We start from the raw sequence: 18,833 nt of genomic DNA, 5'->3' as shown, positions 1-18,833 counted from the left end.
CTATTTTTGTTATTATTTTATAATATTATTTTATTTTTATTTATTTTTTTAACAGATACACTGTAGTCCCCAAATCCCTCAGATCAGTGTGAAAGGCGTGCATTTTGTTCAGTCCAACTCAGTTTTTAATAATGAGAAAAAAAAAATCCTATTGGTTTGTATTAGATATGAGCAAATAGATTTGGAGGACTCTAGTCCAGCGCCCAGGTCTGTAGTCCATGGCTCTGCACACTACCTCCTGCCCGCATCCCCGGCGCCTGTTCTCATTTGTAGACCCTTGCAGCTTCATTATTTCGGTGTGGTGCTGGTCCCAGAAGTCAGAAGAGGAGACGGGTCTTCTGGCAGGTGGTGGCCATTCGCAGGGTTCCCGTCCGGCTACCATATATTACGGACGTGCCCGCTGGAGCAGAGTTCTGCAAATTTCTTTGCTCCTCTTTAATCCTATGTACATTACTAGAACCAGGGCTGCAATTTATAATGAATGGACGTCCTATTACCTTACCTCTTTATTAGCAAAACAGTATAATACCGCCACCAGGAAACCCTGCAAGACACAATGACAGCGATAACTGTGGTTAGATGACATCCACACTTCACACAGGTGGAAAGTTGTTATCCCCTCTCCTATGGGTAGAAAACGTACTGCCCTCTAGACTCCCTAGCGGTGGTCCTGAGGACGGGGCACCCCATTGCTTCGTTTGCCCTCTAGACTCCCTAGCGGCGGTCCTGAGGACGGGGCACCCCATTGCTTCGTTTGTCCTCTAGACTACCTAGCGGTCCTGAGGACGGGGCACCCCATTGCTTCGTTTGCCCTTTAGACTCCCTAGCGGTCCTGAGGACGGGGCACCCCATTGCTTCGTTTGCCCTCTAGACTCCCTAGCGGTCCTGAGGACGGGGCACCCCATTGCTTCGTTTGCCCTCTAGACTCCCTAGCGGTCCTGAGGACGGGGCACCCCATTGCTTCGTTTGCCCTTTAGACTCCCTAGCGGTCCTGAGGACGGGGCACCCCATTGCTTCGTTTGTCCTCTAGACTACCTAGCGGTCCTGAGGACGGGGCACCCCATTGCTTCGTTTGCCCTTTAGACTCCCTAGCGGTCCTGAGGACGGGGCACCCCATTGCTTCGTTTGCCCTCTAGACTCCCTAGCGGTCCTGAGGACGGGGCACCCCATTGCTTCGTTTGCCCTTTAGACTCCCTAGCGGTCCTGAGGACGGGGCACCCCATTGCTTCGTTTGCTCTCAGACTGCCAGAATTAGTTAAGTAAACCACGTTTTTCACTCAGTTTTTATTTGATTTTATTGTAGACTGTTTTATATATACTGCCATCATTTCTTTCATGTATTTTCTTTCTTATAGAGAGCACAGACATTAAAAAAACACATCTGAAGTTTGTAACACTTAAGGGGAAAAAATCCCAGACCCCCCAAAAAAGAGGGAAAAAAATAATGCAGTTTGTAAAATTATCCTAATATCTCTCCAAGTATACTGTCTATGGGACGTCAACAGGTTTCCACAAACATCCCAGAGTATTCGGACTGTGACCTCCTCTGAATCCTGTGTTATCAGTCATTGTACAGGAGGAGGTGAGCTGTGACATCACCTATTGTGAATGGTTAGTGTAATCCTGTCTGTGCTGATAATGAGACTACTGAAAAGTCTCCTGTAAAGATCAGGAAGACTGAGTGTGTAGTAGAAGACCTAGCGGCCATTGTGTGAAAAATTTCTAGATCTGTTTGCTTTTGTTCTGAAATGAAAACTAGATCGATACATAGATTTATACATAAATCTATCATAAAAACTTCATTAAAATGTTAGCTCATTTTTTCTCTCTGAGCTCATCTTACCTGGAAGGAGCTGAAAAAGAGGTTAAAGAAGACCTTGATGTACCGCAGGATCCCTGATGTCTGCTCATCCGTGGCGAAGATGAACACCACCTCATGGACCCCAAAGAGCGGGATGAGAGTCAGTGTCGCCTTAGCCAGTCTGTAAATGTACAAATGGACAAATTTACACACAGAATGTGATAAGGGTCATAAGGGTATTCCTAGCTCTGTAAGTAATCGCTTATTACTAGGATATGCTGCCGCTTAGGATTGGTGGGGCCCCCAGCCGACCATTGACAATGATGAGGCTGCTGCTTCCTCTGCACAGCGTTGCTTCTAGCCACCCACTGCAGAGCGTTTCTATTCAAGTGAATAGGCCTGCGGGACATGGGCTAGTGCTAAACCAAGGATGAAACATCCAAACCTGCTACTGTCGATACCAGGCATCAATAAAATGTCATCATAGACCCCAAATATTGTTTGGAAAACTTTTCTAAAGTTCTCTGTCTTTTTAAAATAGGATCTGTCACTTTTTTCATTAATATGTAATTTGTTTTTACTCCGTGTAAATGCCGCTGTTCTCCTGAATCCGGCGATGTTTTTCTCTTCTTCCTGCGTCTCTCCGTGCCCGAGATATGGCCTCCTCTTCCCTTTATATAAATCTAGTCTTGTTAGACAACTGGGTGTGGTCATGAAGAGAACGTTCCCAGAGAAGAGTTTAGGACCACAGTAAATTTACATACACCGAACAGAGGTCCCTAGCTCGGGAACGGAGAGGCGCAGGAACAAAAGAAAAACAGCGCTGGATTCAGGAGAACAGCGGCATTTACATCAGGTAATACAAATTACATATTTATGGCAGGTGATGTGTCCCCTTTAAGACTTTTCTAGGCCTAGAAATGCTAAAAATACACAGTATTTATAGGACAAGGCATCTAAATAATCAAGATGGTATTTGTGTGGCCTCCAGTCGTGGGTAAGTGATGAATGGCAGCCCCATCAGTGCGAATTCTGCTGTGACAAGGATCTGTCAGGCACAAAGTGTGCAATCAGCACCAAGAGGAGCTGTTTAAAGCGGCGGGGGATAGCGCTAATTGATTTGAATGACAGGCGAAGCAATCAGAGAAACGTATCATAATTAATGAATGGTTGGAAGCGGCACCACACCTGCAAGACCCATTCCATTCATAAGGCTTATTTATGGAAGCCAAGAGTTTAAAAAAACAAAAACATGAAGGAGACGCCCATAGCTGCCATTTTTTTTTTAGCTGCCCCCTTATCAGGAGTAGATTAGAGATGGTGCAAATTGATTCCCAGGATCCGGTCTGCCAGTCATGTTGGTAATCTGTGGTCGCTAGTCAGTAGCCCTCAGAGCCGCTTCTTTCCTCCTGGCATCTACGGCTCCTATTTTGCCACCTAATCAAAAGAAGAGCCACAGATGCCGGGAGATGGGAGACGATTTTTGGGGCTCCCATCCAATGGGCACACGTTGCGGACGTAGCCAATGGACCGGGTCCTAAAAATCAATTCCCACCAACTCTAGTGCAGATCCTTTCTTATACTGTGTGTAGAATAGTGCCGCCCTAATGTGTTCAGGATATACCCTCTCCATCAGCCAGAACAAAGTGCGACTATGTTACGATACTGGCGTAGTACTGCTGGAAACCAGTGGTCGAAGGAGCACGAGCAGGAACAGCAAGCGCTAGTAGTAGTTCTTGGCATTTAGCAAAGGATTTGTAGGAAACAATCCGTAGATAGGTGAAAACAGTCTGGGTAAGAATGTTCAGGAGCTGCAGACTGGAACTAGGCTAACAGCTAGACAAAATACTCAAGCAATGAGTGAGAGATCCATGCGGCTTTAATTAGGCCCAAATCTGAAGAATCAGCTATCTTAGTAAAGGGCAATTGCAGAACACAACAGCAGCCTCCAGCGGTAAGGAGTATGACTGCAGCACAATTATTAAGGTGAACAATAGCAGCCACTAGTGGTCAAACTGTAGAAGGACAACAGGAATTCTGATGGACAACAATCTTCGCAAAGGCAATGAATAGACATCTCTGGATGGAGAGAGGGGAGATATAGGACATAATTGGGATAATTGATCCTCACCTCAGTTTATAGTCCGCAAAACCTTTCTGATTGGCTCTCAGCTTGGACAATATCATTTTCAAGATCCTCATAAAAATCACAAGGTTAATCTAAGGAGTAAGGAAGACATTGGGTGTAAGGAGCACATCATCGGAAACGTAAAAACTAATGGTATACTATGTGGTGACTAAGGCTGGGGATACATGGCGACCATGATGTTGTATTGCGCTATTGCAACTAATGATTGTCAACACGGTCACATAGTCGCATGCAACATGCCCCGACTGTCACCGAAAATCTAACCACTTGAGTCTTTGCCATCATAGACCAGTATATGGTGTGCGACCTGTCAACGATTCGGTTGTTGTTTTTTTTGTAGTCCAATCACAACTTGTCGCAATCCATCTACGGCATGGTGACATTTGCAAAAATCACCCTTTAGCCCGAGCCAAAATTGAAAAGAAAATTAAAAATTTCCAATCTGTTAAAAGTTTTTCACATAAATGTCCTATCTGTTATTTTCATGGATAGAACACACACCCATTATAATCTATGGAGCTGTTCACATGCATGTGTTTTTTGAGGACCAAAAATATAAAATAAGTGGATCCTTTAAAGAAAAATAATGGGCAACACATGGATGTCCTCTGTGTGCCACCTAAGTGTTCTCTGTTTTTTTTAACTTTAATGGGTAGGAGAAGCGGCTTCTCTTATGTTTTTGTTGCTTGCAAAAAAAAATTAAACAGTGATGGTAACAACCGACACACAGACTAAAAATGGGTGGAAATCCGATCCGGCACCTGATTAAAAAACTTTTTTTTTTTTTTTTCTTGCGGAAAAAAAAATAGATGTTTGGGGTAGGTTCACACGACTGAGGTCTTCACATCGGAGAAAAACGGTCTGATTATTCTTATCCGACTTTGATCAGAGTTAGATCAGTTTTTCTCAGATGTGGAGAGAAGAAAAATGAAAAAAAAAAATTTTTTTTATCTTTTCCATTCTGTCAGTCCATGAAAATTGGACTGCACTCAGATGTCATCCAAGTGCGGCCCAAATTTATTTTGATTTTTTTTCACAGACTCATTAACTTGCATTGCCGATTTTGATCTGATGCTCGGACATGTCTCTGATTTTTTTTTTCCACGGACTGCTCAGTCTGAGAAAAAAATCGGACATGTGCACAGCCTTGTAGAATACCGTAGGTATGGGTGCCATCCATGAAAATATTTTTGTTTCCAAAAATATCAGGACCATCCTGACAAATTTGACAAACTCACTAGTTCTGTCATCAATAAATTGCAAAAAAAGACCCCTTTAATGACCCCCAATCATGTTAGGCCTCATCACCAATGAGTTCTGGGAATCGCCTAGTAACCAGTTGGCAGGCCGAGATGACCAGGCCGAGATGACCAGGCCGGGCCTTGTTGTTGTTTTATACACAAGAGCTGGTATTAAATGTTGCCGACATCCCACCAGTGTATCCGCCATATAGTGTAACACCAATGTCTGCTCTCACCACAGACGCCAGCAGGATGGGGATCCGGATAATCCACCAGTAGGCCATGTTGTCATTCAGGGCCCAGCATCTGGAAAAGGGAAACTTCAATCAGAGTTTAAAAAAAAAAATGGAAAAAAGTAAAAATATGGCAAAATTAAACATGTCCGGGACCTATAATATGGCCTCACTCACTCTTTATTCTCCTTGAGATACTTTAGCGTCATCCAGGGAATTACGAATAAAACTGGCGTCCCTGTGACGGAGAGAGAAACGAATGAACATGGCATGAGCGCCCCTCACCTTTCCCATACTGGCATAGGAAGAATAGTATAATATCCGTATTTACCCCATCCTAGATACAGATACAAGGTGTAATTATTCTTCTCGGAGAACACGGCCCCGATAAGCAGCTTGTACAGGTAGACCGCCTCCACCACAAACCAGTAATGATTGGCCAGGATACAGTACTGCATTATCACCTGCGCCGTGCGGCATCCAATGGCGGCCTGTAGGACATTAATAATATACAGTATAAAGAATTATTAAAGGGGTTTTCCAGTTTGAAAAAAACCTGTCCCCCTTTACGACATGTGACATAAATATACGTTACATGTCGTATCCTACCGTCCGGGGTGCACGTCATTCCATGCGCCCGTGACATAGGGGATCGTGATTTTCACTACACATAGCAGTACTGATGCACTGCTATGTGTAGCACAAGAGTTTGGACGATTGCAGCTTCAAGTCCCCTAAGGGGACTATTAAATACTAGATGGTGGCCCGATTCTAACGCATCGGGTATTCTAGAATATGTATGCGGCAGACCGGGCGCAATCAGCATAGTGGTGTTTAAATGTGGCGCCAAGATCGGTGATTGGTCGCAGCCGATATTTAAATGTGGCGCCCAAATCGGTGATTGGTCGCGGACAGCGGCCGCGACCAATCAGCACAGCGGTGTTTCAATTTTGCGCCAAGATCACTAATTGGTCGGGTGCGGGGACCGCGACCAATCGGCGAATCGTATCGGTGAGGACCAGGGAGCAGAATCGTATTGGTGAGGACTGGGGAGCGGCGCTGCCTGTGCGGCTACTTCCGCTGCGAGCAGCCTGGACATGAGCGACTGCTCGCAGCAGAAGTATCCCGACCCACAGCGCCGCTCCCCGGTCCTCCCTTCCGCTTGGATGTCAGCGCCGCTGCCTGTGCGGCTACTTCCACTGCGAGCAGCTGGGAGATGAGCGGCCGCTCGCAGCAGAAGTATCCCGACCCGCAGCGCCGCTCCCCGGTCCTCCCTTGACACCCTAGCCGCTGATCTCCCGACAGTAGCCGCATGGTGTTACTAAGCTTCGTACATTTGTGTTGAAAATCGCTGATTGGTTGCGGGCGCTGCCCGCGACCAATCACCGATTTGGGCGCCACATTTAAATATCGGCCTCGACCAATCACAGATCTTGGCGCCACATTTAAACACCGCTGTGCTGATTGGTCACGGACACTATTTAAATGTGGCGCCCAAATCGGTGATTGGTCGTGGGCAGCGTCCGCGACCAATCAGCACAATAGTGTTTAACTTTTGCGGCAAGATCAGTGATTGGTCGCGGGCCAAGACCGTGACCAATCACCGATTTGTGCGCCACATTTAAATAGCGGCCGCGACCAATTGGATGTCAGCGCCGCTCCCCGGTCCTCCCTTCACACTCTAGCCGCATGGATGTCAGCGCCGCTGCCTGTGCGGACACTTCCGCTGCGAGAAGCCGGGACATGAGCGGGCGCTCGCAGCAGAAGTATCCCGACCCGCAGCGCCGCTCCCCGGTCCTCCCTTGACACGCTAGCCGCTGATGTCCCCACAGTACCCGCATGGTGTTACAAAGGTCCGGACATTTGTGTTAAAAATCGCTGATTGGTCGCTGGCGCTGCCCGCGACCAATCACCGATTTGGCCGCCACATTTAAATATCGGCCGCGACCAATCACCGATCTTGGCTCCACATTTAAACACCGCTGTGCTGATTGGTCGCGGACGCTATTTAAATGTGGCGCCCAAATCGGTGATTGGTCGTGGGCAGCGTCCGCGACCAATCAGCACAGCGGTGTTTAACTTTTGCGGTAAGATCAGTGATTGGTCAGGTCCGAAGACCGCGACCAATCATCGAATCGTCTTGGTGAGGACCGGGGAGCGGCGCTGCCTGTGCGGATACTTCCGCTGCGAGAACCCGGGACATGAGCGGGCGCTCGCAGCAGAAGTATCCCGACCCGCAGCGGGGTCCTTCTGCTGCTACCGGCCGGGAGATGAGCGCCTCGCGCCGCTCATCTCCCGGCTGCATCTCCGTCCCGCAGATGGGGTCAGCCACCGCGACCAATCAGCAGAGCGGCGTTTAAATTTGCCACCCATCTCGCTGAATGGTCGCGGTAGCCGGCCACCGCGACCAATCAGCACAGCGGCGTTTAAATTTGCCGCCCATCTCGCTGATTGGTCACGGCCGGCCACCGCGACCAATCAGCGTCGTATTAGTGTGGGCCCGGGAGCGGCGCTGCTTGTGCGGCTCCGTATTAGCGAGGACTGGGAAGCGGCGCTGCCTGTGCGGCTCCTTCTGCTGCGAGAAGCCGGGAGATGAGCGGCTGCTCGCAGCAGAAGCATCCCGACCGGCGGCGCCGCTCCCCGGTCCTCCGTTCACACTTGCTGTCGGGAGATCAGCGGGCCCAGCCGCTGATCTTCCGGCGTTAGCCGCATGGAGGTCAGCGGCGCCGGTCGGGGTAGTTGTGCTGCTAGCGCCGCTCATCTCCCGGCTGCATCGCTGCTGACCTCCGTCCGCCAGATGAGCCGCTAACGGCCGCCATCTTTTTTCAGAAATCCTGCGGCGCTGATTGGCCGCTGCCGGACCAATGAGCGACGCGGGATTTCCAAGACAGACAGACAGACAGACAGACAGACAGACGGGATAAGACAATTATATGTATAGATAGACAGTAAAAAGTAAAAAAAAAATGTTTTTAAAAATATGAAAAAAAAAAAAAAAAAACCAAGTTCAAATCATTCCCCTTTTGCCCCATTAAAAATGAAATAAAAATATATATTTGGTATCGCTGCGTTCAGAAACGTCAGATATCAAAATAAAAAATAATTTAATCCGATCGGTGAACGGCGTAACGAGAGAAAAAATATAGAAAGTCCAGAATTATGTTTTTTGGCCCATGCAAAATTACAATAAGAGGCAATGAAAATAGTATCAGTAAAAACGTCATGTCGGGGCGCAAAAAATAAGCCATCACTCAGCCCCAGATCCTGAAAAATTAAAACGTTTCAGGTCTCGGAAAATGGCGACATAAATTTTTTATTTCTTATTTTTTTGCAATTTTAACACACCTAGAATTTTTTTACCCACTTCCGAGTGCATCACATGATAAAATGAATAGTGTCATTCAAAAGTACAACTTGTCCTTCTAAAAAACAAACCCTTGTACGATTATGTGGACAGATGTATGTATTTACAAGAGGCATTTTTTTTTAAAGGCGCACCTCCTTTCCACAACGAACTGCATAAATTATTGCTACTCTGGATTTTGCTGCAGACTTTCCACAGTGGAAGAGTCTCCGTGCACATAACATGAAGATTTAGACAATGTTTCACAGGAAAGTCACCTCTAGGTGGCACTAAAGAGTCCAGGTCCTTTTGGAGAAGTGCTGCTCTGTACAGATATTAATAAGTCTATTTAGTAAAAGTAAGGTCCCCTGGGGGCTACCCAATATAATAAAGTCTCAAGGAACCTTGGAGAACCAAAGGATCCTGAATAAGATGAAATATAGAAGAACAAGGGGGCGCAAAGGTTAATTTTAGGTGTCCAGTTAATTCTTTTTCTTCGATAACGAGATAATTATAGGGGGTGGTCATCCATAGCGTCTGACAACTAGTCAGATTTACTGAGCAGGCATGCACTGACGGCGCTGGTTAATCAATATATGAAGAGTGGTGGGATGTCATCCGGGACCCTCCTTGATCATTGGAGGATTGTGCATGTCGGCATCCCCTCTCTTACCTTGTTGCTGATGAGAAGCTCCCAGTCTGACACCTCAATGATCTGCATGCCCCATCTCTTCTCCTGTAAAACATCCCTCACAATGACCGATATTCCACGCAGGGCAAAGGAGAAGAACAGGTTGGCGTGGATGTAATTCCTGGTGCAGCGCAATTTCCTGGAACGATATAAGGAACTTGGTGGATCGAGGTCAGAAGAATCAATGGTCTACACCTCTGAAAAATGGCCTATGGAGAAGGTTGTTATGGGCTCTCAGGAGGAGGCTAAGTGAGCAAAAAGATACTTCATAAGCCTTATACATCATTCAACTCAAAGCTCTAATGCAAAGTCTGACCAGGGTATCCAACCTTCACTGGCGCCAAGGCCCGTCTGCAGCCTACGCACCCATTATAGCTGAACCTCTCAGATCATGTAGGTACTATACAGAAAGCGTGGATATGGACATCATGTGAAGGTCACCTGCCTAAGATGACGGAAAATCCTTTAGTGATTGTTTCTTGGAAAAGGCTCAAAAGCTTTGTCTGCTCCATACATGGAAGGCGCCAGCTGTGTTTTACAGCCAGCAACTGCCTCTAACAACAGGGATCCGAGATCGCTCTGAAGCCATCACCTCTGAAAGTGGCTCTCCATTTTGGGTGCCCATCATGCTCCCCCTTTCCCATGGTAGCCAGAAGCCTACTGAAGACCCCCTTACTGCCATGTTTCCTATGATTGCCAGCCTGTTAAATTCGCTATATACTGCAATACTTCTATATCTGGCCATCTTTATACTGAAATATTGTGAGTTTTTTTCACCATCTCACTGCACCTAGATTTTTTGTTAACACTTTTCAGTACAGTATATGGTAAAGTGAATGGTTTCACCCAAACCTACAACTAGTCGTGGAAAAAAAATGAGCCCTCATACGGCTAAATGGACAGAAAAATAAAAAAGCTCTAGTACTTTGAAGAAGGGGAGGAAAAAATGGAAGTACAAAAATGTGGTCAAAAATGATGTTGAGAAGGCTGAACTTTTAAATTCCTATTTTGCATCTGTGTTTTCTAAGAAAGCGAATCAACTGATCTTCACGGTGCTATCAAAGGAATAAAAGAATCCACACTATCTATAAACAGAGAGACGGTGAGGGAACACAAATTTATTTAAATCTCCTGGTCCAGATGAATTATGTACATCCTAGGGTACTGAAAGAGATAGCAGAGGAAACTGGAGAACCATTAGCCAAAATCTTTGAAAATTCCTGGAGAACAGGAGAAGTCCCAGAAGATTGGAAAAGGGCAAATATTTTCCCTATCTTCAAAAAAGGAAAGAATATGGAGCCAGGAAATTATATGCTAGTGAGCCTTACTTCTATACCAGGAAAGATCTTTGAACAAATTATTAAACAGCATGTATGTAAGTATACTTGAATAAGAATTCAGTAATTAACCAGAACCAGTATGGGTTTGTAGCAAACAAGTCATGCCAGACTAATCTAGTTTCCTTCTATGATGGAATCACTGACTGGGTGGATCAGGGAAATGCAGTACATATAGTATATCTCAACTTCAGCAAAGCAGTTGATAAAGTATCTCATACTATCGTTATTGAGAAAATTACCAGGTATGGGATTGACAAGGCTACGGTTAGGTGGATTCATAACTGGCTCAGTGATCGTACTCAAAGAGTGGTAATAAATGGTTGCACATCCAACTGGAAGAGTGTTTCAAGTGGGGTACCACAAGGCTCTGTCCTGGCCCTAGTGTTCAACATTTTTATAAATGATTTAGATAAGGGAACTGAAGGTAAACAAATCAAATTTGCAGACAATGTAAAGCTAGGAGGGATAGCTAAAGCCCCCGTCTCACATAGCGAGATCGCTAGCGAGATCGCTTCTGTGTCACGGTTTTGGTGACGCAACAGCGACCTCACCAGCGATGTCGCTATGTGTGACACTTTGCAACGATCAGGCCCCTGCTGTGAGGTCGCTGATCGCTGCAAAGTGTCCTGGACCATTTTTTGGTCGTTGCTCTCCTGCTGGTCAGCACACATCGCTGTGTGTGACCAGCGGGAGCAGCAATCAGGCTGGTAACTATGGTAAACATCGGGTTACTAGGGGCACACACGTACCTAGTAACCCGTTGTTTATCATGGTTACGAGCCTGCTAAAGTGAGCGGTAACCTCCCGCTCACCGTAGCAGAGTGGCAACCTTGATAAACAACGGGTTACTAGGTGCGCGTGTGCCCCTAGTAACCCGATGTTTATCATGGTTACCAGCCTGCTCCTGCTTCAGCAGGCTGGTAACCAGGAGCAGGACATCGTGGAAAGATTCTTTCCACGATGTCGCTGCTCCCCTGATCGCTGGTGAGCCTGCCTGTTTGACAGCTCACCAGCGACCACATAGCGATGCAGCAACGATCCCTGACAGGTCGTATCGTTGTCGAGATCGTTGCCGCGTCGCTAAGTGTGACGGGGCCTTAACACTAGAGAAGACAGAAAGGATTAAGAAGGATCTATATAAGTTTGAACATTGGGCAGCAACTAGTAGAATGGAATTTAACAGGGAAAAATGCAAGATTCAACATCTGGGCAAGAAAAACGAAAATGACATCTACAGAATGGGAGGAATAGAACTAAGCAACAGCACGTGTGAAAAAGACTTGGGTATACTAATAGATCACAGACTGCACATGAGTCAACAGGGTGATGCAGCAGCAAAAAAGGCAAACACAATTCTGGGATGTAGTAAGAGAAGCATAGAGTCTATATCATGTGAAGTAATTATTCCCCTCTACTCCTCTTTGGTCAGACCTCATCTGGAATACTGTGTCCACTTCTGGGCAACACATTTAAAAAAAACATTGAAAAACTGGAATAAATTCAGAGAAGAGCAACCAGAATGTTGAGTGGACTGCAAACTGTGTCCTACGAGGAACGTTTAAAGGATCTGAGAATGTTTGGCTTGTAAAAAAGAAGACTAAGGCTGCGTTCACACATTGCGTATTTCCCTGCGTTTTTTTACGCTGCGTATTTTCCTGCTTTTTTTACCTGCGTTTTTTTAAGCAGGTATAAAAAGCACCTCCAGTCACACACTGCGTAAAAAAGCGGAGCAAAAAACGCAGTGTGAAAATGAAGGGTGACATGTGTACTGTCTGTGTCTGTGTGTCGTGTGTGTACTGTCTGTGTCTATGTGTCCTGTGTGTCTATGTGTCGTGTGTGTGTCCCTAGCAGTGTATGTACAGACTATGGATACTCACCTACCCGATGGATGAGAGACGCGTCTGCTCCGTCCCGCGCTTGCAGCATCTGCCGTGAAGCGATCAGCTGACTGTCACGTGACCGGCTTGTAATCAGCTGACCGGAAGCCGGTTATAAGCCGGTTAGCTAACGGCTGATCGATTCACCGGCAGATGCTGGAAGCGCGGGATTGGAGCGGACCGGACCGGACGCCTCTCCCCTGACATCGGGTAGGTGAGTATCCATCCTGCGCCTCCGTTAAAAGCGATGGAATTACGCAGTGTGTGAACACCGCTGCGTAATTCCATCGCTTATAATGGGCACAATAGAGAGAAAGCGCGGGATGCAGCTGCGTAAAGAATTGACATGCCAATTCTTTACGCAGCTGCGCTTTCCCACTGCGTAAAATTACACAGTGTCTGAACGGCAAAGTGAATTTCCCATTCACTTTGCTGGCAGACACAAAGCACAGTGCGTATTTTCAAAAAGCGCGCGCAAAAAAACGCGCGAAAATACGCAATGTGTGAACGCAGCCTAAGAGGAGACTTAATAGCTGTCTACAAATATCTGAAGGGATGTCACAGTGTAGAGGGATCAGCTTTATTCTCATTTGCACATGGAAACACGAGAAGCAATGGGATGAAACCGAAAGACTGAAGATACAGATTAGATATTAGAAATAACTTTTTGACAGTGAGGGAGATCAATGAGTGGAACAGGCGGCCACGAGAGGTGGTGAGTTCTCCTTCAATGGAAGTCTTCAGAGGCTGGACAGACATCTGTCTGAGATGGTTTAGTGAGTCCTGCATTGAGCAGGGGGTTGGACACGAGGACCCTGGGGGTCCCTCCAACTCTAACATACTAGGATTCTATGATATAACTTGGCCTCATTAGAGGCGATATTTACCTACACATGGTTAGTATCAGTAGAGATGACAGCAGGGCCATCAGTGACACCGAGTAACCCACAGTGTACAGCGCTCTGAAACTCAGCAGTAAATCCTTGGTGCCCACCTAGAAAAACAGACACGGAGAATTATTACGATCACGACTTATAGCATGTGCATTAAAGGGGTTTTCCACTTTTAGAAAACACTTGTCTCCCGGATGCAGTTTGCTTTGAATAAAGAAATTGAGCTTTACTCACCCTTCCCTGGTTCAGCCCTGAGTCTCTGCCGCTGCTCCTGGTGTCTGCTATTATCTGCAGCGCTGACACCATATTGACAGCACTGCAGCCAATCACTGAGCGCAGCAGCTTTACCAGAGTTGACGGTATGAGCGACTCAAAGCTGTTGAGCTCACTGATTGGCTGCAGCGCTGTAGATGTGATGTTAGCTCTGCAGGCAATGCCAGACCAGGGGAGTAAAGGAAATTTTAATGGACTGGTTTTCCAAAAGAAGGAAATACCCTTTAAACCCAATTATAACCCAATAGGCAGAATTTTAATAGTGAAAAGGCGGCTAGAACATGTATCGCTATATCTCATTATCCAGTGTATCTACATAATAATGGTGTCACCTCCTCCTTCGTCAGCTCCGTCTCGTCTTCACACTGTGATGAGTTCCTCCACGGTTGTGTCCCATTGATCATCACCCAGAATCCGTCCAGTCCGCAGCGGCGGGATACTTCTCCATGTTTTACTGTCATGAAACAACAATACTGAGTACTGTGCATTCATCTACCAACCCATATGTGGATAATCATAGGTATTCCTATAAGGGGACAACAAGCTTAAAAGTATGCATATCCACGTGACAGCCAACCTGCATGCCACAGACCCCTTCTCATAGCACTTTTCTCTGCTCAGGATTGCTCCCGACCAGTAAACGATGCTACGGTGTAAGCAAAGGCCATACTTTACTATGGCTGCATCCCCTTATTTTTAGTCAACAGTACCCCTAATAAGTATTTATAGCATAATCTATCCTTAAAAAAATATTTTTTTTTAATTTAATTTATTTTATTTGTTATACACAGGATATATAATTATATATATATATCATATGTATAAAAAAAATTATATATAATTGTTATATAATATCTCAGCAGCCAAAAATTTCACCCAAAAAGGTGAATTCTCTTTAATATGCAGTTTACAAAATCACCACTAGAGGGAACAAGAAAGCCTAAACTCCATTCGTGTAGATGACAGATGCTGAAAAGTTTTTCTCCAAGTGGTCCCTGAGGCCCCCACATCCTAAAGATTATTTGCAAATTACTGTCAGCATATTTTCACCTCCACCGCTAGGGATTTTCCAATAGAATACTTCATTATAAAGACAGAAGATTGCAATATGAAGTCAGTTCACATATCGATTCACGAGGCATCCAGTGCCTCGTGCCTCAAGAGGCTATAAGGTTATTAAAGAATGGATACAAAGCATTCTAAACAGATGACATAAGTATGTAATTACCTTTCTGGAACCAAGGAAGATAATAAGGACAAGACACGCTGGTGATCGCTCCGGGCGTGCCATCTGGCCAGCAGGCATACATATCAAAAGTGCGATTGCAATGCAGACCTATGAGGAGGGGCATGAAAATCAAGAAAGTCAGAAGATGCAATGATGGGATCCAAGGCACAGCAGTGACTTGTCGGTCACTTTACAATATACAGTAGTGCATGGAAAACAGCTGAGGATCCCAATCTGGACTTGTGCCCCCTACTCATTTAATTGCTGAGGATCCCATCGGTTGGAACCCCACTGATCCTATCAATATGCTATTATTGTATTAAACCCCTTCCCGCCACAGACAGTTTTCACTTTTTCGTTTTGTTTTTTTCATCCCCGTCTTCCAAGATCCAAAACTTTTTTTTTACTTTTCTATTTCTTTTTTTTTTTTTTTTTTTTAATTCTTGGCAAAACTAGTTGTATTTTTCAATGGCACCTTTTTAATATACCATATAATGTTGTCGAAAACGTTAAAAAAAAATCTTTCGTATAACTGCAAAAAAATTTTGCCGCTGCTTTTTTTGGGTTTCCATTCAATACGAGGTAAACAAGACATGGTAACTTTATTCTGCAGGCCCAGCACAATTACGGAGATACCAAATTTACATAGGTTTTTGTTTTTATTGATTCTCTATAATAGATTCTCTATGGGGTTAAGGTCGGCGAGTTTGCTGCCAATCAAGCACAGTGATACTGTTGTGTGTAAACCAGGTATTGGTACTTTTGGCAGTGTGAACAGGTGCCAAGTCCTGCTGGGGAATGACATTTCCATCTCCAAAAAGCTTGTCGGCAGAGGGAAGCATGAAGTGCTCTAAAATGTCCTGGTAGACGGCTGCGCTGACTTTGGTCTTGATAAAACACAGTGGACCTACACCAGCAGATGACATGGCTCCCCAAACCATCACTGATTGTGGAAACTTCACACTAGACCTCAAGCAGCATGGATTGTGGCCTCTCCACTCTTCCTCCAGACTCTGGGACCTTGTGGAGTGTGCCAATGACTGCCTTCTGGACATCTGTCAAGTCAGCAGTCTTCGCCATGATTGTGGAGCCTACTGAAACAGACTAAGGGACCTTTTTAAATGCTTAGGAAGCCTTTTCAGGTGTTTTTTGTTAATTATTCTAATTTACTGAGATAATGACTTTTGTGTTTTCATTGGCTGTAAGCCATAATCATCAACAGCAATAAACACTTGAAATCGATCACTCTGTTTGTAATGACTCTATATAATATAGGAGTTTCACTTTTTGTATTGAAGAACTGAAATAAATTAACTTTATGATGATATTCTAATTTAGTGAGATGCACCTGTGTATATATATGTGTCTGTGTGTGTTTGGGTATTAAATTCAGAATTTCTCAGGTTTTCGGGATGAGATTACCCTACAAGTAAAGACAGCTGCTATGGATAATAGAGTGCAAGCTCCGTGTCACTTCCTGCAATCACACGTCTTGTAAATATGTGGACAGATGCTATAGGAAAGGTCATTTCCTTGTACTGACCTATGGGGTCAAGTGTCACCAGTCTTTCCAAACTGAAAGCCTAAAAAATTCCGGCCGTTCACCTGCCCCGCAGCAATGTGACACTGGCCGCCATGTAAATGACACTGATTTTTACAAATCTTTGCTGGATGAGTTGTAGTTTTGAACGACGCCATTTATTTTACCATAGAATGTACTGAAAAATGGGTAAAAAATTCCAACTGGGATAAAATGATGAAAAAACAGCAATTATGTCATTGTTTTTTGAGGTTTTGTTTTTACAGCATCCACTGTGTGGTAAAATGACCCGGTAATATGATTCTCCAGGTCAGTACGATTACGGCGATACCAAACTTATGTCGTTTTTTTCATTATTATCATTTCAATTCAGAATTTACATTTTTTGGTCGCCATACCTTAAAAGGAAAAAAGAAAGGACAATTATGATGTCATATGTGCCCCAAAATGGTATGAATAAAAATGTCAGATCAGCGCAAAAAATAAACTTTTTTTTTTTCACAATTTGCCCATATTTGGAATTTTTCCCAGTTTTCCAGTACAATATGGTGTCATTCAAAAGTACAACTCGTCCCCCCCAAAAAACCAAACCCATGTATGGCCATGTGGGCAGAAAAATAAAAAAAGCTATAGCGTTTGGAAGAAGGGGAAGAAAAATGGAAAGCGCAAAAGTGAAAAATAGCCCAGCCTTTAAGTGGTTAATGATAATGCCTATGCTTCCAATAGTGACTATTATCCCACAAGAAACTATGGCGGTGATGACCTTGGGGACGCGGCATGCTTTCCATCCATCTGTAGCAGTCTTCTTTATATTTCATCCATTCTTCAATCGTTTTCTCCAGAACTTTACCTGCAACGCTCTGCAAACCGAGAAGAGAAGCCAAAAAGTAATGGGAAAAGCTGGAGATTTGCTACAATTGTATCAAACCGAGACAATTCTCTGAGTCAACAGTCTAACTGCAGTTCACCTGCACTGATACATTGTAACAAACTGTCACACAGAAGAAATGTTGGTATATTTAATTCACAGAGAACTGTGAAGACTGGATACAACTGTAACAAAGCCTCAGCTGTGAGAAGCAAATGATCATTTCAGCCTTTATACACTGCTCAAAAAAATAAAGGGAAGACTTAAACAACAGAATATAACTCCAAGTGAATAAAAACTTCTGTGACATCAAACTGTCCACTTAAGAAGCAACACTGATTGACAATCAATTTCACATGCTGTTGTGCAAATGGAATAGACAATAGATGGAAATTATTGGCAATTATCAAGACATCTTCAATAAAGGAGTGGTTCTGCAGGTGGGGACCACAGACCACATCTCAGTACCAATGCTTTCTGGCTGATGTTTTGGTCACTTTTGAATGTTGGTTGTGCTTTAACACTCGCGGTAGCATGAGACGGACTCTACAACCCACAGAAGTTGCTCAGGTAGTGCAGCTCATCCAGGATGGCACATCAATGCGAGCTGTGGCAAGGTTTGCTGTGTCTGTCAGGTTAGTGTCCAGAGGCTGGAGGCGCTACCAGGAGACAGGCCAGTACACCAGGAGACATGGAGGGGGCCGTAGGAGGGCAACAACCCAGCAGCAGGACCGCTACCTCCGCCTTTGTGCAAGGAGGAACAGGAGGAGCACTGCCAGAGCCCTGCAAAATGACCTCCAGCAGTCCTCAAATGTGCATGTGTCTGCACAAACGGTTAGAAACCGACTCCATGAGGGTGGTATGAGGGCCTGACGACCACAGATGGGGGTTGTGCTCACATCCCAACACCATGCAGGATGCTTGGCATTTGCCACAGAACAGCAGGATTGGCAAAGTCGCCACTGGCGCCCTGTGCTCTTCACAGATGAAAGCAGGTTCACACTGAGCACATGTGACAGACGTGACAGAGTCTGGAGACGCCGTGGAGAGCGATCTGCTGCCTGCAACATCCTTCAGAATGACCGGTTTGGCAGTGGGTCAGTAATGGTGTGGGGTGGCATTTCTTTGGAGGCCACACAGCCCTCCATGTGCTCGCCAGAGGTAGCCTGACTGCCATTAGGTACCGAGATGAGATCCTCAGACCCCTTGTGAGACCATATGCTGGTGCGGTTGGCCCTGGGTTCCTCCTATTGCAGGACAATGCCAGACCTCATGTGGCTGGAGGGTGTCAGCAGTTCCTGCAAGATGAAGGCATTGAAGCTATGGACTGGCCCGCCCGTTCCCCAGACCTGAATC

The 18,833-nt window shown here is 45.3% G+C and overlaps 1 protein-coding gene across 3 annotated transcripts in view; it reads right to left on the bottom strand.

The window, feature by feature from the left end:
• Positions 1-18,833, bottom strand: part of LOC141162301 (glucagon receptor-like) — a 73,206-nt gene that overhangs the window by 1,443 nt on the left and 52,930 nt on the right. For all 3 annotated transcript variants that reach the window (XM_073648265.1, XM_073648266.1, XM_073648267.1), the window contains 11 exons: positions 17,373-17,469; positions 15,070-15,177; positions 14,174-14,295; positions 13,563-13,669; positions 9,441-9,597; positions 5,756-5,915; positions 5,602-5,662; positions 5,428-5,497; positions 3,933-4,021; positions 1,844-1,982; positions 503-544 (listed from right to left, as the gene is read on the bottom strand). In XM_073648265.1, coding sequence (XP_073504366.1) covers positions 503-544; positions 1,844-1,982; positions 3,933-4,021; positions 5,428-5,497; positions 5,602-5,662; positions 5,756-5,915; positions 9,441-9,597; positions 13,563-13,669; positions 14,174-14,295; positions 15,070-15,177; positions 17,373-17,469 — 1,152 coding nt within the window. The remainder of the gene's footprint in view (positions 1-502; positions 545-1,843; positions 1,983-3,932; positions 4,022-5,427; positions 5,498-5,601; positions 5,663-5,755; positions 5,916-9,440; positions 9,598-13,562; positions 13,670-14,173; positions 14,296-15,069; positions 15,178-17,372; positions 17,470-18,833) is intronic.

Source organism: Phyllobates terribilis, unplaced genomic scaffold (assembly GCF_046119375.1).
Source record: "Phyllobates terribilis strain yellow unplaced genomic scaffold, ASM4611937v1 Scaffold_9__5_contigs__length_417890890, whole genome shotgun sequence".
NCBI classification, from domain to species: Eukaryota; Metazoa; Chordata; class Amphibia; order Anura; family Dendrobatidae; genus Phyllobates; species Phyllobates terribilis.
This window is presented reverse-complemented; position numbering and strand designations above follow the sequence as displayed.